The 14,488-nt window shown below is 47.3% G+C and overlaps 3 protein-coding genes across 4 annotated transcripts; 2 read left to right on the plus strand and 1 right to left on the minus strand.

Annotated features, from left to right (window-relative positions):
- The first annotated feature begins 1,919 nt into the window (after positions 1 to 1,919).
- On the plus strand, positions 1,920 to 4,220 carry LOC119358925 (SNF1-related protein kinase regulatory subunit beta-1-like). The gene is made up of 4 exons (XM_037625310.1): positions 1,920 to 2,261; positions 3,114 to 3,295; positions 3,395 to 3,557; positions 3,693 to 4,220. Exons 1-4 carry the CDS (start codon positions 2,052 to 2,054, stop codon positions 4,008 to 4,010), a joined length of 873 nt encoding a protein of 290 aa, XP_037481207.1. The 5' UTR covers positions 1,920 to 2,051; the 3' UTR covers positions 4,011 to 4,220.
- A 1,562-nt stretch (positions 4,221 to 5,782) lies between these two features.
- On the plus strand, positions 5,783 to 9,992 carry LOC119353211 (esterase CG5412-like). Its single transcript, XM_037619808.1, has 9 exons — positions 5,783 to 6,017; positions 7,132 to 7,487; positions 7,829 to 7,890; positions 8,138 to 8,303; positions 8,398 to 8,490; positions 8,586 to 8,684; positions 8,821 to 8,862; positions 9,367 to 9,598; positions 9,689 to 9,992. Exons 1-9 carry the CDS (start codon positions 5,942 to 5,944, stop codon positions 9,847 to 9,849), a joined length of 1,287 nt encoding a protein of 428 aa, XP_037475705.1. The 5' UTR covers positions 5,783 to 5,941; the 3' UTR covers positions 9,850 to 9,992.
- On the minus strand, positions 9,965 to 14,488 carry LOC119353210 (CBL-interacting protein kinase 31-like). Of its 2 annotated transcripts, XM_037619805.1 has the most exons (15): positions 14,463 to 14,488; positions 13,411 to 13,647; positions 13,121 to 13,183; positions 12,928 to 12,999; positions 12,667 to 12,774; positions 12,493 to 12,573; positions 12,326 to 12,379; positions 12,117 to 12,242; positions 11,946 to 12,035; positions 11,651 to 11,773; positions 11,452 to 11,562; positions 11,223 to 11,336; positions 11,028 to 11,084; positions 10,876 to 10,950; positions 9,965 to 10,339 (listed from the first exon to the last, which is right to left on the minus strand). In XM_037619805.1, exons 2-15 carry the CDS (start codon positions 13,597 to 13,599, stop codon positions 10,259 to 10,261), a joined length of 1,344 nt encoding a protein of 447 aa, XP_037475702.1. In that variant the 5' UTR covers positions 13,600 to 13,647; positions 14,463 to 14,488; the 3' UTR covers positions 9,965 to 10,258. The 2 variants fall into 2 exon arrangements, with proteins under 2 accessions (XP_037475702.1, XP_037475704.1); XM_037619807.1 differs by lacking the exon at positions 14,463 to 14,488 and having other exon boundaries at positions 12,493 to 12,774; positions 13,411 to 13,627.

Genomic DNA, 14,488 nt, shown 5'->3' on the forward strand with positions numbered 1-14,488 from the left:
CTGCAGGCTGCAGCGCTGCCTCTTTTGCTCAGCCGCGCCGCCGCTCCGATCAGGAACCGCCGCCGCCGCCGCTGCCTTTCGCCTCCGCGGGAGCGGCGAGATGGAGGAGGATTTGGCGGGCGCTAGGCGTCGTCCGGCCGATGCGAGCCCAAAATCAACCACCTCGCGGGCCGTTGGATCGGGGCGTTCAATGAGCGCAAGCTGGACCCACGCTGCAGTACTATAGAGTGCTTTGAAAAAACCAAGTAAAAACCCAACCAAACACTCTTTTGGTGTCTTGCTTCGACGCATCACACCCTCCCTCCCAAGCTGCGAAACATCTGCAAGCGAGAGCCGTGGATGGTTACCTTTCGTCTATCGTTGTCAGCCACCACCACCCCGATCGCAATGTTCATAGCCCTGCCCCGCAAACACCACCACCCAGTACCCCTCACCCCCCCTCCCCCAATCATGGTTCGATGGCACACCATATCATCGTGGCATGCTCTTCTTTGCCATGACTCGAAACTCCAGGGGTTCAATTGTCCCCCAATGGACGATTTCTGCTCCGGTGCACATGTGGATCCTATGTTGCAAACAGGTACCGTGCCGCTCATGGTGTGTTTGTTGAGGGTGCTTCGCCCAGATCTGGTGCAGATTTGTTTCTTTCAAATAAAAATAACATATAAACTTTAAAGTTTGCACGACAACAAAACATTATAGTGCAACATAAATACCAAATAACATTCTTTATTAAAAAATAACATTCTATGTATTATGCTATCCCAAAAATCCCCACACATTATAGCTCTAAAGTTCATTGATTCGCGAAGTTTGAGGTCCATATATTGTTTTATTTGAGAGAAAGAAAATAAAATCATGTAGTTAATTAGCTAGCAGAAATCTTAAAGCAATGTTGGAGGATGAGGACAAGGGGTAGTGTGCTTGGGCTTGGAAAACCCACTCTCAATGTGGGCGTTAAGCGTCGTCCGGCTGACGCAGGCCCAGTGAGATGGACACGTGCAGGTGTCCATCGCCTGATCGTTGCAATTAGTGTCCTGCTTCAACGCAACACCCCCTCCCCTTCCCTACCATGAACCACCCGTGAGCAGTTGCCTTTCGCCCTCGGTGAGATTGCGGCCACCACCACCCCAACATAGGCCCCGGCCTGCAAACAACACCCCCTCCCATCCCCTCAAACGTGGCCCTATCGCGCACCATATCGTCCGCGACACGCTATTCCTTTGCCATGACTTGAAGCTCCGGGATTTTGACTGTTCCCCCTGTTCATCGATGGACGATTTCAGCTTTGGCAAGCGGCGCAGATCGCATGTTGCAAGAAGGTACCGTGATCTACTAGTCGTGTTTGGTGAGGTTGCTTTGCCCAGATCAATTGTACATCTGATGAGGATGCTTCCGAAACCCTAGCTACCTAATTCTCTCATACGAGCATATGTTGCTCGCGGGAAAAGGCATTTTGCAACATCTTATTGCTTCTGTAGCAGGTAAACCCCAAAAAAATTATCTAAACATTGTATATTTTGCCAATTGAAAATTTTCATTAGCAAAAAAGACAGCAAAACACTTGTGCATCAACTTTGGTCTCTCTGATTTGCATCATTTCCCACGGGACGATTGCTTATGCACGATTGCCCTCTTTTTTCCCCTGTGAAAGATATTGCGTACTGTTTTTTTTTTGAGACAGCCTCCTGTTTTTTTTGCGAGCATCGACAGCCTATTTTGAGAATTACTGTTTTTTTAGTGGCGAGAATTACTGTTGTTGATGGAGCACGGGAAACTAATGGGCCCTGGCTGGCACGGGTGTGGGCAACAGGGCCGTGGGCCTGGGCTCGTGCGTTGCCCGGGCAAACAAACCCAGTCGCAGCACCGCACCGCGCCGCGCCGGACCGGGCCGGCAGTTCCGCCTCGATCGCCCTCCTCTCTCTCTCTGCCGCGATCGCACGCACGGCGGCACGGCGGAGAGACGGCACACCGCCACGCCCCGACCGGCCTGGCCTCCGATCTTTCTCTCCTCCTCTGCCCCGCGCGCGCCGGGGCCGGAGGGTCGGTCGATGGGCAACGCGAGCGGCAGGCTGGAGGACATCGCGGACGCCGAGATGGACGAGGGCCGCGGCCACGTGCGGCGCTCTTCGTCTACGGGATACGTCGGGGGCGTGAGGGGAGGCGGCGGCGGTGGCGGCGCCGGAGGAGGGGGTGGGGGAGGGTCGTCCTCGCCCGGAAGCCCCCCGCGGCCGCACTCGCCGCGCATGTTCGTGCCCCAGGTCAGTCAGATCGATCACGCACGCATACGTACGTAATTCAATCAAATCCATCCCTGAATCCCGCGCCCGGTTTCGAATCACGTCGAGCTTCTTGCCTCCAAATCCCCAGTGCGATGCAACGGCGTGGCTCTCGCCTTATGCCGCACTGCGCTTCTCGCTCGATCCGATGAGATCACGCCATGAACCCGAAGGTATTGATCGATTAGAGCGGCTACGGTTAAGTGATAATTACGACTACGGTTGATTTAAGCCCCTAGCTATCTGTCTATCGTCACCGTGAGCCTCCATTGTTATCTGAAGACGTGCCGTCTGAAACTTCATATTTGTGACAGTCTATCTGAAGACGTGCTGTCTGAAACTTCATATTTGTGACAGTCTGACAGATGAATGATTGGTTCAGGTCAGAGTTGAGGGGTAAAAAAAATACTTATTGAACATTTTCCTTGGTGAGATTCAGATATTGAACAGCTTGATTTCACTTTCCCCGACGAGTGACTTTCAACTAGAAATCTCCAGCCAGCCACACCTGACAAGTTTTGGTGTTTGCACGATAGCTGATACTGTAAAAGAAAAACCACTGGCTGTTTGTGTCTTTCATTAATGTGTTTAATTATCGAACTACTATTAGTAATTTGTTGCATCCGAATGCTCAAAAAATAATACGGTTGTATATCTGTCAGTAGCATCTGTTCTGAAAATTTCGTGGCATATTTGGTACCCAAAAGTCTGAATGCCTACTATCTTGTCATTCGATTTTACCCCCCTCGGTCTCATATTTGCCACAAGAGACTGCATATACAGCTCTTCTTACACATGATCCTTATGAATTCTTTGATATATCTTGTATTGCAGAGCCCTGTAACTCCACTGCAAAGAGCTTCAGATGTGCCACCTCCGGTGTTCAACCAGATACTGATGCGTGATCAGGATGATTCCGACGGCCCCCCTCCAAAGAGGATCCCTACTTTGCTTGTGTGGCCTCATGGAGGCAAGTGTATCTTCGTGGAAGGATCATGGGATCACTGGACATCAAAGTACATTCTCATCAACCAGCAGTGACCTTTTCTCCCCAAAACTGAAACTTGATGAAATGACATGCTTGAAATACTGACAGAGCCAAACCTATATGGCAGGAAAACCGTTCAGAAATCTGGGAAAGACCACACCATCTTATTAGAGCTTCCATCAGGAGTTTACCGGTACAGATTCATCGTCGACGGGGAAAGAAGATACCTCCCCGATCTTCCCTGTGAGACCGACAACGTGGGCAACATCGTGAACCTTCTTGACGTCAATGTGAGTATTCATTTATTCCTGATCTTACTTACCATTACCAACCATATATAGCACCATTCCTGACACTGATCAAGGTGTATATATATGTTCACGGTATTCATTTGATCATCGGTGATGCAATCGCAATTGATGCAGGACTTTGTGCCGGAAAGCGTGGAGAGCGTGTCGGAGCTGATGGCGCCCCCCTCCCCGGACTCGAGCTACGGGTTCCAGATCCCCGAGGACAAGGAGTTCGCCAAGGAGCCCCCCACCCTGCCGGCGCAGCTCTACCTCGGCGTGCTCAACTCGCGGAGCGCGGAGCAGCGGGAGTGCGCGCGGCCAAGGCATGTGGTGCTGAACCACCTCTACATCGAGAAGGGGTGGGGCGCGCAGCCGCTGGTGGCGCTCGGCCACACCCACCGGTTCCGGTCCAAGTATGTCACCACCGTCCTCTACAAGGCCATCGAGCGATAGCGCTTACCGTAGCGCATGAAGCCAGTGCCGCCGAACAGGAGCGAGAGGATTTTCACCCTTCATGTCTGCGCCGATCGGATCGTGCATAATTTGCATAAAAAAGCTGTAATTCATATAGAGATCATGTTCATTTTTTTGTCGAGATGACTGGTTTCGCTTGTCAAGAATAAAATCAGAGTAACACAAGATTATGGAGCGTGTCAGTGTGCATATGCCTGTTTTAACGGTGCTCAACTTGCTCCCAACAAAATCGTTGCTGTTTATAATTGCTAGGAATTTTTTTTTGAGCGAATGCTAGAAAAACTTAAATAAAGGGGATCGACTTCCAGGGCCTAATGGAAAGATTGTAGCCTGAAGGCCCAACAGCGAGCGGCCGTGGTGCCAAATGGCCCACGGTCCTGGCGAGCCCGATAAGCGGAAACCTGAAAAGCTGGAGGACCGACTGGCGAAACTGTGCACTCCGCGTCCCAACCGCGTGGAGGGCATTCCCGTCATTTCCCCCCTGTTTGAAAGATGCCAGCGGACAGTGCATTATCGAGAAATTCCTTCCTTGTGCGGCCCCACGTGTCGGCCCCGTCCACAGAGATGCACGGGCCTTTGGCCCTAACGGAGCGCCCGGTGTTACCAAATTGCCCCTGGTAGAGCATGATCCGTATATCTGCAAATTTACATGGTTTTATCATTTTCTTTTCGCATTTTTTCTCTTTTTATCTTCCATACATCCTCGTTTTGTGGGGATTGATCCGCTATGTTGTTCACTATTCACACTTTTCATAAGGTATACCATGGAGTTGCACATATATTTGTCCTCTTATCCTTTGCTAAGAAAAGGACACCTTTGAATACATTTCTAAGCGGAATTTTTGAAGACTTTTAGACGCGTGAAAGCAACCTGGAAGGATTCCATAGACCGTCAAGAGAAATACTGTGTAGAAACCGCGTATTTGTTTCCACAAAAAAAATACTATGCTATTACGTCAATCATTGTCCTCGTGTCATGAACATGCAACTGAATCTTAATATCGGCTTAAGCACAAATAGATGAATGTTCGTGGGGAGAAAAAATAGAGGGGAGCTCATAAGGATATAAAAAGAAAATTGTTTTCGACACCCTTGCACATCCACGCGTCTTATGCTGAGCAACAGACCACATAACACACGCGCGACACACTCATGAACTAATCCATTAAATCGAGTCTTCATCTACCCTACCAGTCCATGACCTATCTCATGTCACTCTTTCTATGACCTGTAGTGCCTGACAACATAGCATACTACACCATTAATGCTGTCCTAGGCAAGTAGAGATAAATATTTCCCGGAAAAAAAGATAAATATCGACATGTTTCATGTACTTTTGACATTGGTACACTACTACTGTACGTGTTAGAGCATGATATAAGATGAAGAAGGCCCAATTGCACATACATAAAACCATCAGACAACCGTGTTGATGTCCAGATGACCCGACTCGAGAGCCCAGCCACAAAACAAGTTGCATTATTTTCTCAAGCTAGGTAACGCATGACTATTCCATGAATTCGTGCCCTGCACCTACCAAAGCACTCCAAAATGTGCATTAGAAACCACAAGTGGCATACCATCTACTAGCAAATTGTTGGAGCTGGCCATCTTATTTTCTCTGGAGCTAGCAGTGATAAACAACAAGAGCGTCACGGGACGGGAGGGCGGCAGAGGGGCAGTTTGGGGAATCCGGCGCGCGGACGCTAACGGCCGCGTTTAGCGGAGCTGACGGTGGGGCGTTGTATAAATCCGGCCGGGAAAATTCCACCGGACGCCACGCCACAGAACGCTCCCGGCCTCTCTCTGTTTGCTCTCGCGTCCGCCGCGCCCATCCTCGTCCGCGCCTGCGCCCCGACCGTGCTCGCCGCCTCCCGCCCGATCCACCGGTCCACCACCGCGCCGGCGGCATGGCGGATCAGCTCACCGACGACCAGATCGCCGAGTTCAAGGAGGCCTTCAGCCTCTTCGACAAGGACGGAGATGGTGAGCGCGTCCCTCCCCCTCCCTTCCGCCTCCCGTCCCCCGGATCTCTCCTTCGCGCGACGCTCGCCGCCGCGCGCGCGGTGCGCATTGCCCCCGCCCCTGCTGCGCGTCGAATTCGCGCCGTCGGGAGGTAGATCCGGCCCGGATCTGGGCCTGGCCGCTGGCGGAACCGCGTCGCTGTCGTGCGCGCGCCTAGTGGCGAGTCGACGATGATGTGCACGCGACGCTTATCTTCCCGGTTGACCATTTCGTGACGGCGACGTCTCGTCGCCGTCTAGGTTTTATTTATTTTCCGGATCGCGTCGCGATCGCGCCCACTGTTGCTTCCAGAACAGCTAAGCCTGAACGAGTCGTGGTTGTTGACCGTGGACTGTCGCTGTAGCTTGATCTTTACTGCACTTCGTTCGGTTTAGGTGGTTAAATTCATGTAGAGATCCTTGTACAGAGAAATCCCGCCATCTAGTTTTACAGGGAAATTCTATGAACGTTTGATGATGCTATGTAGGAAATTTAAGTAATTTTGCGATTTTGCTTTGGATGATGTGCCATGTGGTGGTCAAGTTTGTCTGAATACCGATGATCCTACTGTAGTTGAAAATCCTTGTGCTGGACTAGTTGCAAGCCGATAACATTTTAGTAGTTCCCTGATTTGTTGAGGTTTCACAGTACTCGTGTAATGTAGAAGTTGGTTAGTAACCGCGTAGAAGTATCTCGTCTCGAACGCTTCACAGCGAAGTTATTGTTGCGGTAATTTGTTTTGATGTTATTCTGTGGGCTTGTAATCACCTGGGATAAATCTAGATACGCACCTTCCAGCTGAATTAATGCAAGATATTCTCAATACTGTACTTATGCAAGATATTCTCAGTATTGTACAAATATGTTTCGATTTAGCGTCTTAGTACCCTGCTTGGAGATCTTCTTTACTGCTTTCAAGCTCATTAATGGCAATAAGAACATTGTTTTTCCTTTTTTTTTTCAGAAGTTGATCTGTCCTGATTTGATGTGTAGTGAACAATAATCTTTTCCATTTGTTAAAGAAGATTTAATTTGTTTTATGCATGGCCAACACGCTGTGTTTGATCCTGGAGTTGATTGTATCTATCTCTTACAGGTTGCATCACCACCAAGGAGCTGGGAACAGTCATGCGTTCGCTGGGGCAGAACCCAACGGAGGCTGAGCTCCAGGACATGATCAATGAAGTCGACGCTGATGGCAACGGCACCATTGACTTCCCAGAGTTCCTCAACCTGATGGCCCGCAAGATGAAGGATACCGACTCAGAGGAGGAGCTCAAGGAGGCCTTCAGGGTGTTCGACAAGGACCAAAACGGCTTCATCTCTGCTGCTGAGCTCCGCCACGTCATGACGAACCTCGGCGAGAAGCTCACCGACGAGGAGGTGGACGAGATGATCCGTGAAGCCGACGTCGACGGTGATGGCCAGATCAACTATGAGGAGTTTGTCAAGGTCATGATGGCCAAATGAGCACCCAACCGTGCTCCCAAGACAGGAGGAGAATTGTGCATTGCATATTAGTTTAAGATGCAACTCTTATTTGATCGATTTCCAGTTAAGCATCCTACCTAGCTGTAGCTGCTAAAACGGATCGGACGACGCAATTCCTGCTATGTTCTCCAGTGTGTTTCCAGACCTCTTGTGTTTTATGTGAACTTGTGTCCTCCCTGGTGTATCCTGATTGCTGTTGCGCCCGTTTGTAGTATATTTTTCCATCAACTTCTGCTTGACTCTTCTAGTATCAATGGAAAGCCGGTGTTTCGTAATTCTTCAACTCTTTATTAATTTTACAGGTGTTATCCTGTGCTTTGGTGCCTGTTTTCGCTTGTGAATGGCAGATGAAGATACAATTGATGTATGTGATGCTGGATGAAATTTGAAATGCCTGTTTTCGCTTGTGAATGGCAGATGAAGATACAATTGATGTATGTGATGCTGGATGAAATTTGAAATGTAAATTTAGCCTTCACAGAAAAGTATCAGGCTTAAATGTGCTGCTGGGTAGGTTGCAACCAACAATCGCTGGATGATAGCAACGTTGCAGCCTGTGCCTGTGAGGAGTAGTAGGTAGCAACTACCACCGTGCTCATGGTCCTCTTAAGGCCTGGAATTCTCTGTGCTTGTGCAAGAGTGGAACACACGCACACACACATGGAGCAGGAGAAGAAGCTCAAGGTGCTCTGCCTCCACGGCTTTCGGACAAGTGGGGGTTTCCTGAAGAAGCAGATCAGCAAATGGCACCCTTCCATCCTCCAGCAGTTTGACACGGTTTCTTCCCTCGACTCGATGATAGATCCTGTTTAAGCGCTTTTTGCCTTTTGCTCTGGTTTAATCCCAAGTTCAATTCTGCTGGGTTTTTCAGGTCTTCCCTGATGGCCAGTTCCCAGCTGGGGGGAAGTCGGACATCGAGGGCATATTCCCCCCACCATACTTTGAGTGGTTTCAGTTCGACAAGGTATCTTTTTCAGTAGAAACCAGGACTGAAATCAGCACTTCTTCCAGGCTTCAGTTTGGTTTCCAGCTAGCATCATTCATGTGTTCCTACTGCAGGATTTCACCGAATACACAAATTTAGACGAGTGCATTGCCTATCTGTGTGATTACATGGTGAAAAACGGGCCTTTCGACGGTCTGCTTGGATTCTCCCAGGTAAAGGAAACCTTCAAAATAACTACTGTTTGGGGGGTGCTTATGATATTAATTCCTGAGCAACACAGGATTTTCTGTGTTGAAAACCTACTTGTAGTATGTTTTGCTTCATCTATTAACTTCTCTTTCCTTCCAGGGCGCAACACTTTCAGCCCTTTTGATAGGCTACCAAGCACAGGTACTCCTTTTGAACTCTCAGATTCTGCAAACTTTGAGTCCTCGAGTTAAGTTCCAGAGATATACAAAGGAGCCAGAAACAATGGATTGGATCTGCAAGTAAATATTGATAAATGAACTGTGAGATCCAACTACCATTATTAAACAACAGAGTCCCCGCGATCTAGCAATTCAGTTAGTGGTTGAGAGTTTTTTGGCCCCTTTATCAATAGGAAACTCCTGTCCATCCTGACAGAATAGTAAATTTTGATAAATTTAGCAGCGTCACATGCCACACTCTAGGAAAGAGGAAGTTATTCTTCAAGAGCATATGCCAAAGATATCATAATCTTATGCAGAACATGTTGATACAGGCTTAGATCTGTCTATAAATTAACAATTCTAATAAGTATTTACTAGGACATGGAAATTTAGGCAGGAAATATGGTTCTCAGAGGAAGATGTCCTCCAAACCATGTGTCTGCTTCTGGTTCCATGTGGATTCTGACTAGGTTGAATGATGTAGGGCAAGGTGCTGAATGATCACCCACCAATTAAGTTCATGGTGTCAGTATCCGGGAGCAAATTCAGGGACCCAAGCATCTGCGATGTGGCCTACAAGGACCCGATCAAGGCGAAATCTGTACATTTCATTGGAGAGAAAGACTGGCTCAAAGTACCTTCCGAGGAGCTGGCTTCTGCCTTTGCTGGCCCTCTCATCATAAGGCACCCCCAGGGTCACACTGTCCCCAGGCTTGGTTTGCACTCTTCCCTGTCTTTCTTCTATGTAAATAACTGTCGAAATTTCTTGTGAATAGATTGAGAGGCAGATTGTTTGTCTTTTACAGATGAGGCATCTGTGAAGCAGCTTTCTGAATGGAGCGCAAGCATCCTGGAAGATCTCAAGAACGCAGACGCTCCCAAGGCCTCAAATTCAGAGAGTTCAGGAGATAAGGACAATGTCGGCGTGCAGTCAGCAGAAAACCTGAGGGAACAAGTTGCAGCTTGAGGCAGTAGCTGGACTTCGCTGGTTGAGTTGCGTTGGTGTCTGAAACCTGATGCTTGCTTGCTTTATCCAGATGGCATACCTTGTTCACCGTATTAGCCTCATTGAGAGATGAGAATAAATCAGTCCCGATTGCCTGTTCTTGTCCTCCCATGTTCATTCTTTTTTATCTTGATATCAGTACACTTCGATGCTACACAGACAAAATTTTAACCTTTCCTTCTTCAAGGGAAAAAAGAGAGGCACTTGAACCTACTGGTATATATTTCATCTGCTTCTAGACCACGAAGTCATGAACCAGCCTAAAGCTCTATATACATTGAGCACCGGACGAATCTACAAGGAACAAAGGACAACTATATACATGAGAACCTAAAATACTACTTCCTGAGAAAGACACTCTGCAGCTGCCTTATGTGGAGCCTCTTTCTTCAACCTCACTCTCGCAAACCCAAACAACATCCTTTATCTGCGCAGAGAGTGTTTTATAGAACTGCAAACAATTAATGCCGAGTCAGTTAGGTTTACCCATTGGATATAAACTGATTTGCAGCTACAAGAATAAACTCAAGGTTAAAAAAAGACATTCTTCTTTGTTGGGTACTCCCTCCGTCCCAAAATAAGTGACTCAACTTTGTACAAAGCTAGTACAAAGTTGAGTCACTTATTTTAGGACGGAGGGAGTACTTGATTGTGTTCTAAGTCGCTTGCTTAAATTATGTGTGTGTAGTCCTTCATGGGCGCTTAGTGGTAAAGCTGCTGCCTTGTGACCATGAGGTCACGGGTTCAAGTCCTGGAAACAGCCTCTTACAGAAATGTAGGGAAAGGCTGCGTACTATAGACCCAAAGTGGTCGGACCCTTCCCCGACCCTGCGCAAGCGGGAGCTACATGCACCGGGCTGCCCTTTTTAGTCCTTCATGGGCGCTTGTATAGAATAGAAAAGCTTCAGGAAAGAAGCTACCGTACATCTTAATTTCCTAGTGAAATGAGTAAAACAGCTAAAGAACCACAATATTCAAGAGCAGTACCTTCTGAAATTCCAGAGTATCTCCTTTTGCCTTTTTCAGCTCAACAACAAACAAAGATGGAGCCACTTGGAAGACCTAGAAATGTCAGCCTTGATCAATAATTGCATTACGTTATGAAAGACATTTCTCAAACTGCTGTGTTTTATTCTAACCTCAGTTGCAACATTTAGGTTTCCTTTTCTTCCTGCTTCTAGGTTCTTCATTTGCATCTAGAAAGAACAAGATATAAAATGAAAGGTTAAGTCATGGGGATGACAAGGACAGTCTCAGTTACTCATATTCAGATACTTCAAATTTCACACAACCTATGTTAAAAGTCGTATCCATGGGAGGATGCTTGGCATTACCTTGTAGTTCTTCTTTTGGATGTCAAAGCCAAGTGGCTTAGCAGCTTCTTCTATCCGACCGATGATTTCTTCAGGAGGACATTGCGATGTAAATCTTGTTTCTCTTCTGTACTTCTGTCATTGGTTAACAAATTTTAGCTGACTGCAGTTGCATGGTGTGAAAAATTGCGACAAATATATAGATGTTGTAAAGAGATTTATGGGACAAAATGCTGCAACAGTTCCTAACCTTATCAGCTTCAAAAAAATTATCTAGCTTCAGTCCCTTATTCAGTGATATCAACTCAAATGCGTTCATCGAAGCTGGCTGCCCTTCGATTTCCTCCTTAACTTGTTTTTCCTGGCAATCACAGTAACCATCCATTTTAGTAATATTATCTCAGCCATAAAGGCGGCTTTTCCAGTGAAAACAAGATCGATTAACTCACTTCTGAGTCTCCGAAAGCAGCATCAACATCAGCCAAACTAGTTTGATATTTCTCATAAAAAACAGGTGACTTGTACCCTTTTTTGAACCATGGATCTTTTAATAGTTGAGGGATAGTTATCCGCTGGTCAACGACAATGAGGAACCGAGTAAGAAACAACTCCATAAGTAATGTAGTCATAGACCAAAAAAGTGCAGAGCCACCACTTGTGTTGCATGGGTGGGAGCAGTTCTGTTGACCTTTTGGCTGCCTAATTTCAAATTTCTGAAATGGAATGTGAAGTAAAAAGGCTTACAGTAGAAGGACTGGGATCCAGAATCCTGGGAATCAGCTTTTTAGCTCCATCAGAAAACCACGAGGGACAAGTAAACTGAGCTCCAGAGATCTGTCAAGAGAAAGAGGGTAAATGCAAATATACATCCAGTAATATTGGCATTTATGTATTTTCTTATTCCTTCTGTCTTACCTTTTTATAAAGGGCTGAGACGTTGTCATCCTCAAAAGGCAGATACCCAGCAAGCATCACAAAAAGAATTACCCCACAAGACCAAAGGTCTGCAAGCGCACCATTATAGCCCTTATCTTCGATAACCTGGATATTGGGTACCATTAGATTATAGGCATGTTCATTCCTGGTTAAAACAAAATCAATGCAAATGTAGAAGAAGCTGTTACCTCGGGAGCAACATAGTTAGGTGTCCCACATGTAGTATGTAGTAACCCATCAGCCTGTTGAGTTGAAGTAATCGGAGGTTACAGTTTAATAAGTTAAATGACATGAACAAAAACTACAGAAATGCAATGACTCGTGTGATCTTTATGATTGTAAAATGTGTTATTACCTTCGCCTGCTCAGATATCGCACTTAAGCCAAAGTCTGAGACTTTGAGGTTCCCAGCAGTATCAAGCAACAAATTCTCTAGCTGGCACACATAAAACATCCATTTGTCAGTTTCATGTTTTGCTAAACCAGATACATAAATTGGAACCGAGGGGTTGAGTGGTTGGCGATGTACCTTCAGATCTCGGTGGTATACACCCCTGCTATGGCAATAATCAACAGCGTTGATCAATTGCTGAAAGTATCTGCGGGCTTCATCCTCCTTCAAGCTTCCACGGGCAGCCTGAATATGAAGTTAGTGGAAATCAATAAAGGCGAACGTAAAGAAAAAGCCATAGTGTAATAATATAAGATTACAAGGTTTCAAGCAACTGGTGTGCTGCTAACCTCCCATCACAGAGAAATATGAAACAAGAGATGCAGTAGTAGTACTAACGATGATATCATGGAGCTCTCCACCCGTGACATATTCCAGAACGATGAAAATTCTTGCCTTGCTTCCCATCACCTGTTATATTGGAGTCGAAATAGTTAGTTATCGACTGCAGAATTGGATGTACATATTTCTAATGTGGGTAGGGGATATCATACTTAAAACAAAATTCCAAAGGCTGGTCTTTAGTCTTTACCTCATGCAGGCGGACAACATTGGGGTGCTGTATCAGCTTCATCGTACAGATTTCTCGTCTAATCTGCCAAAAGATTTCAGAGCGGCGTCAACATCAAGGTAGAGCATAAGCCCGTAAACTAGCCCCCTTTCTTGACTATATTTAGAATGAAATACAGGAGCAGTTATTTCTGTGCATAACGACAGCTCAGTTCTAGTAGAAAGCATGAGGCAGGGAACTTTCAATATGTTGTGAAATATCTAGGAAACAGAGCAGTCATGCAAAGGAAATTTATCAGAAAATGATCTGACCTGCTCGACCAACCCGTGCTTCTGAACCTTGGCCTTGTCAAGGATCTTGATGGCGACAGGATCCCCGGACTCGGTGTCCTTTGCAAACCGGACCTTGGCGAACGTCCCTTCCCCGATCGTCCGCCCGAGCTCATACTTCCCGACCCGTCGCCGCACTTTGAGTGAGGCTTGCCTCCTTGCCTTGTACATCCTCCAGGTCAGTCTCTCCTAGGCGCCCTCAAGCCAGTCTCCAAAGACCTGCCATTTTTGAACAATTTAAGATGTGGTGGAACCGGACAATTCAGCACCCAACACAGGTAGCATGAGACAGGTCAGGCAAGGGTGGAGGAGGAGCAGGACAAATGCTGCTGGATTAATTTGACCATATATATAATAACGCTTCTCATTCACGGCTTGGAAACTGAAATCAAATCGGGAACGTGCAAGCTTCATCGACTGCAGCTTCCTGGAAGCTGCCTGCCGAAACCTTTATGCATTTATGGCGGGTAATTAATTTCAGTGGTTACTGCTTCGGGGCGAAACGTCAGCAATCGGATCTCGCCGTTAAACGTCTCCGGATACTGGCGTGGTTCACGAAGCATGCCGCGCGCTAGGACGCTTGAAACCTCAGGCGGATATTTTGCGCCCGGCGCTATGATGTAAGCCTTGGGAAGAATTTAGAGAATTTTGATGTCAGAAGTGCTGAAAAACACAGGCCACGGAGATTAACCAAGAAAGGATGAAGATTTCGTGCAGCATCTGCGGAGGCACTGGGAAGGGAACAGGGGCAAAACGAATGGCGCGCGAGAGAGAAACCTCAGCCCCCAACCTTGGAAAGCTCCATGGCGTCATTTCGTTCCCTTTCCTCAGGCGGAACTGGGCGAGACGAGGATGCAAGACTCTGCTGATGGAATGTTGCACGTGCAGGGAGATCAACACGCAAGCCGGCCGGCCGGGCAAGAGAGGGCTCCCTGCCCATTCTTGTCCCGGGCGGACGAGAGGCGAGAATCCCGGTGCTAGCTAACAAACCAATGTGGGGGCGAGAAAGAGGGATCTCTTGGGAGGGGGCGTACCTTGTTGGGGGAGTCGCCGCCGGGGA

Source organism: Triticum dicoccoides, chromosome 2A (assembly GCF_002162155.2).
Source record: "Triticum dicoccoides isolate Atlit2015 ecotype Zavitan chromosome 2A, WEW_v2.0, whole genome shotgun sequence".
NCBI lineage: Eukaryota > Viridiplantae > Streptophyta > Magnoliopsida > Poales > Poaceae > Triticum > Triticum dicoccoides.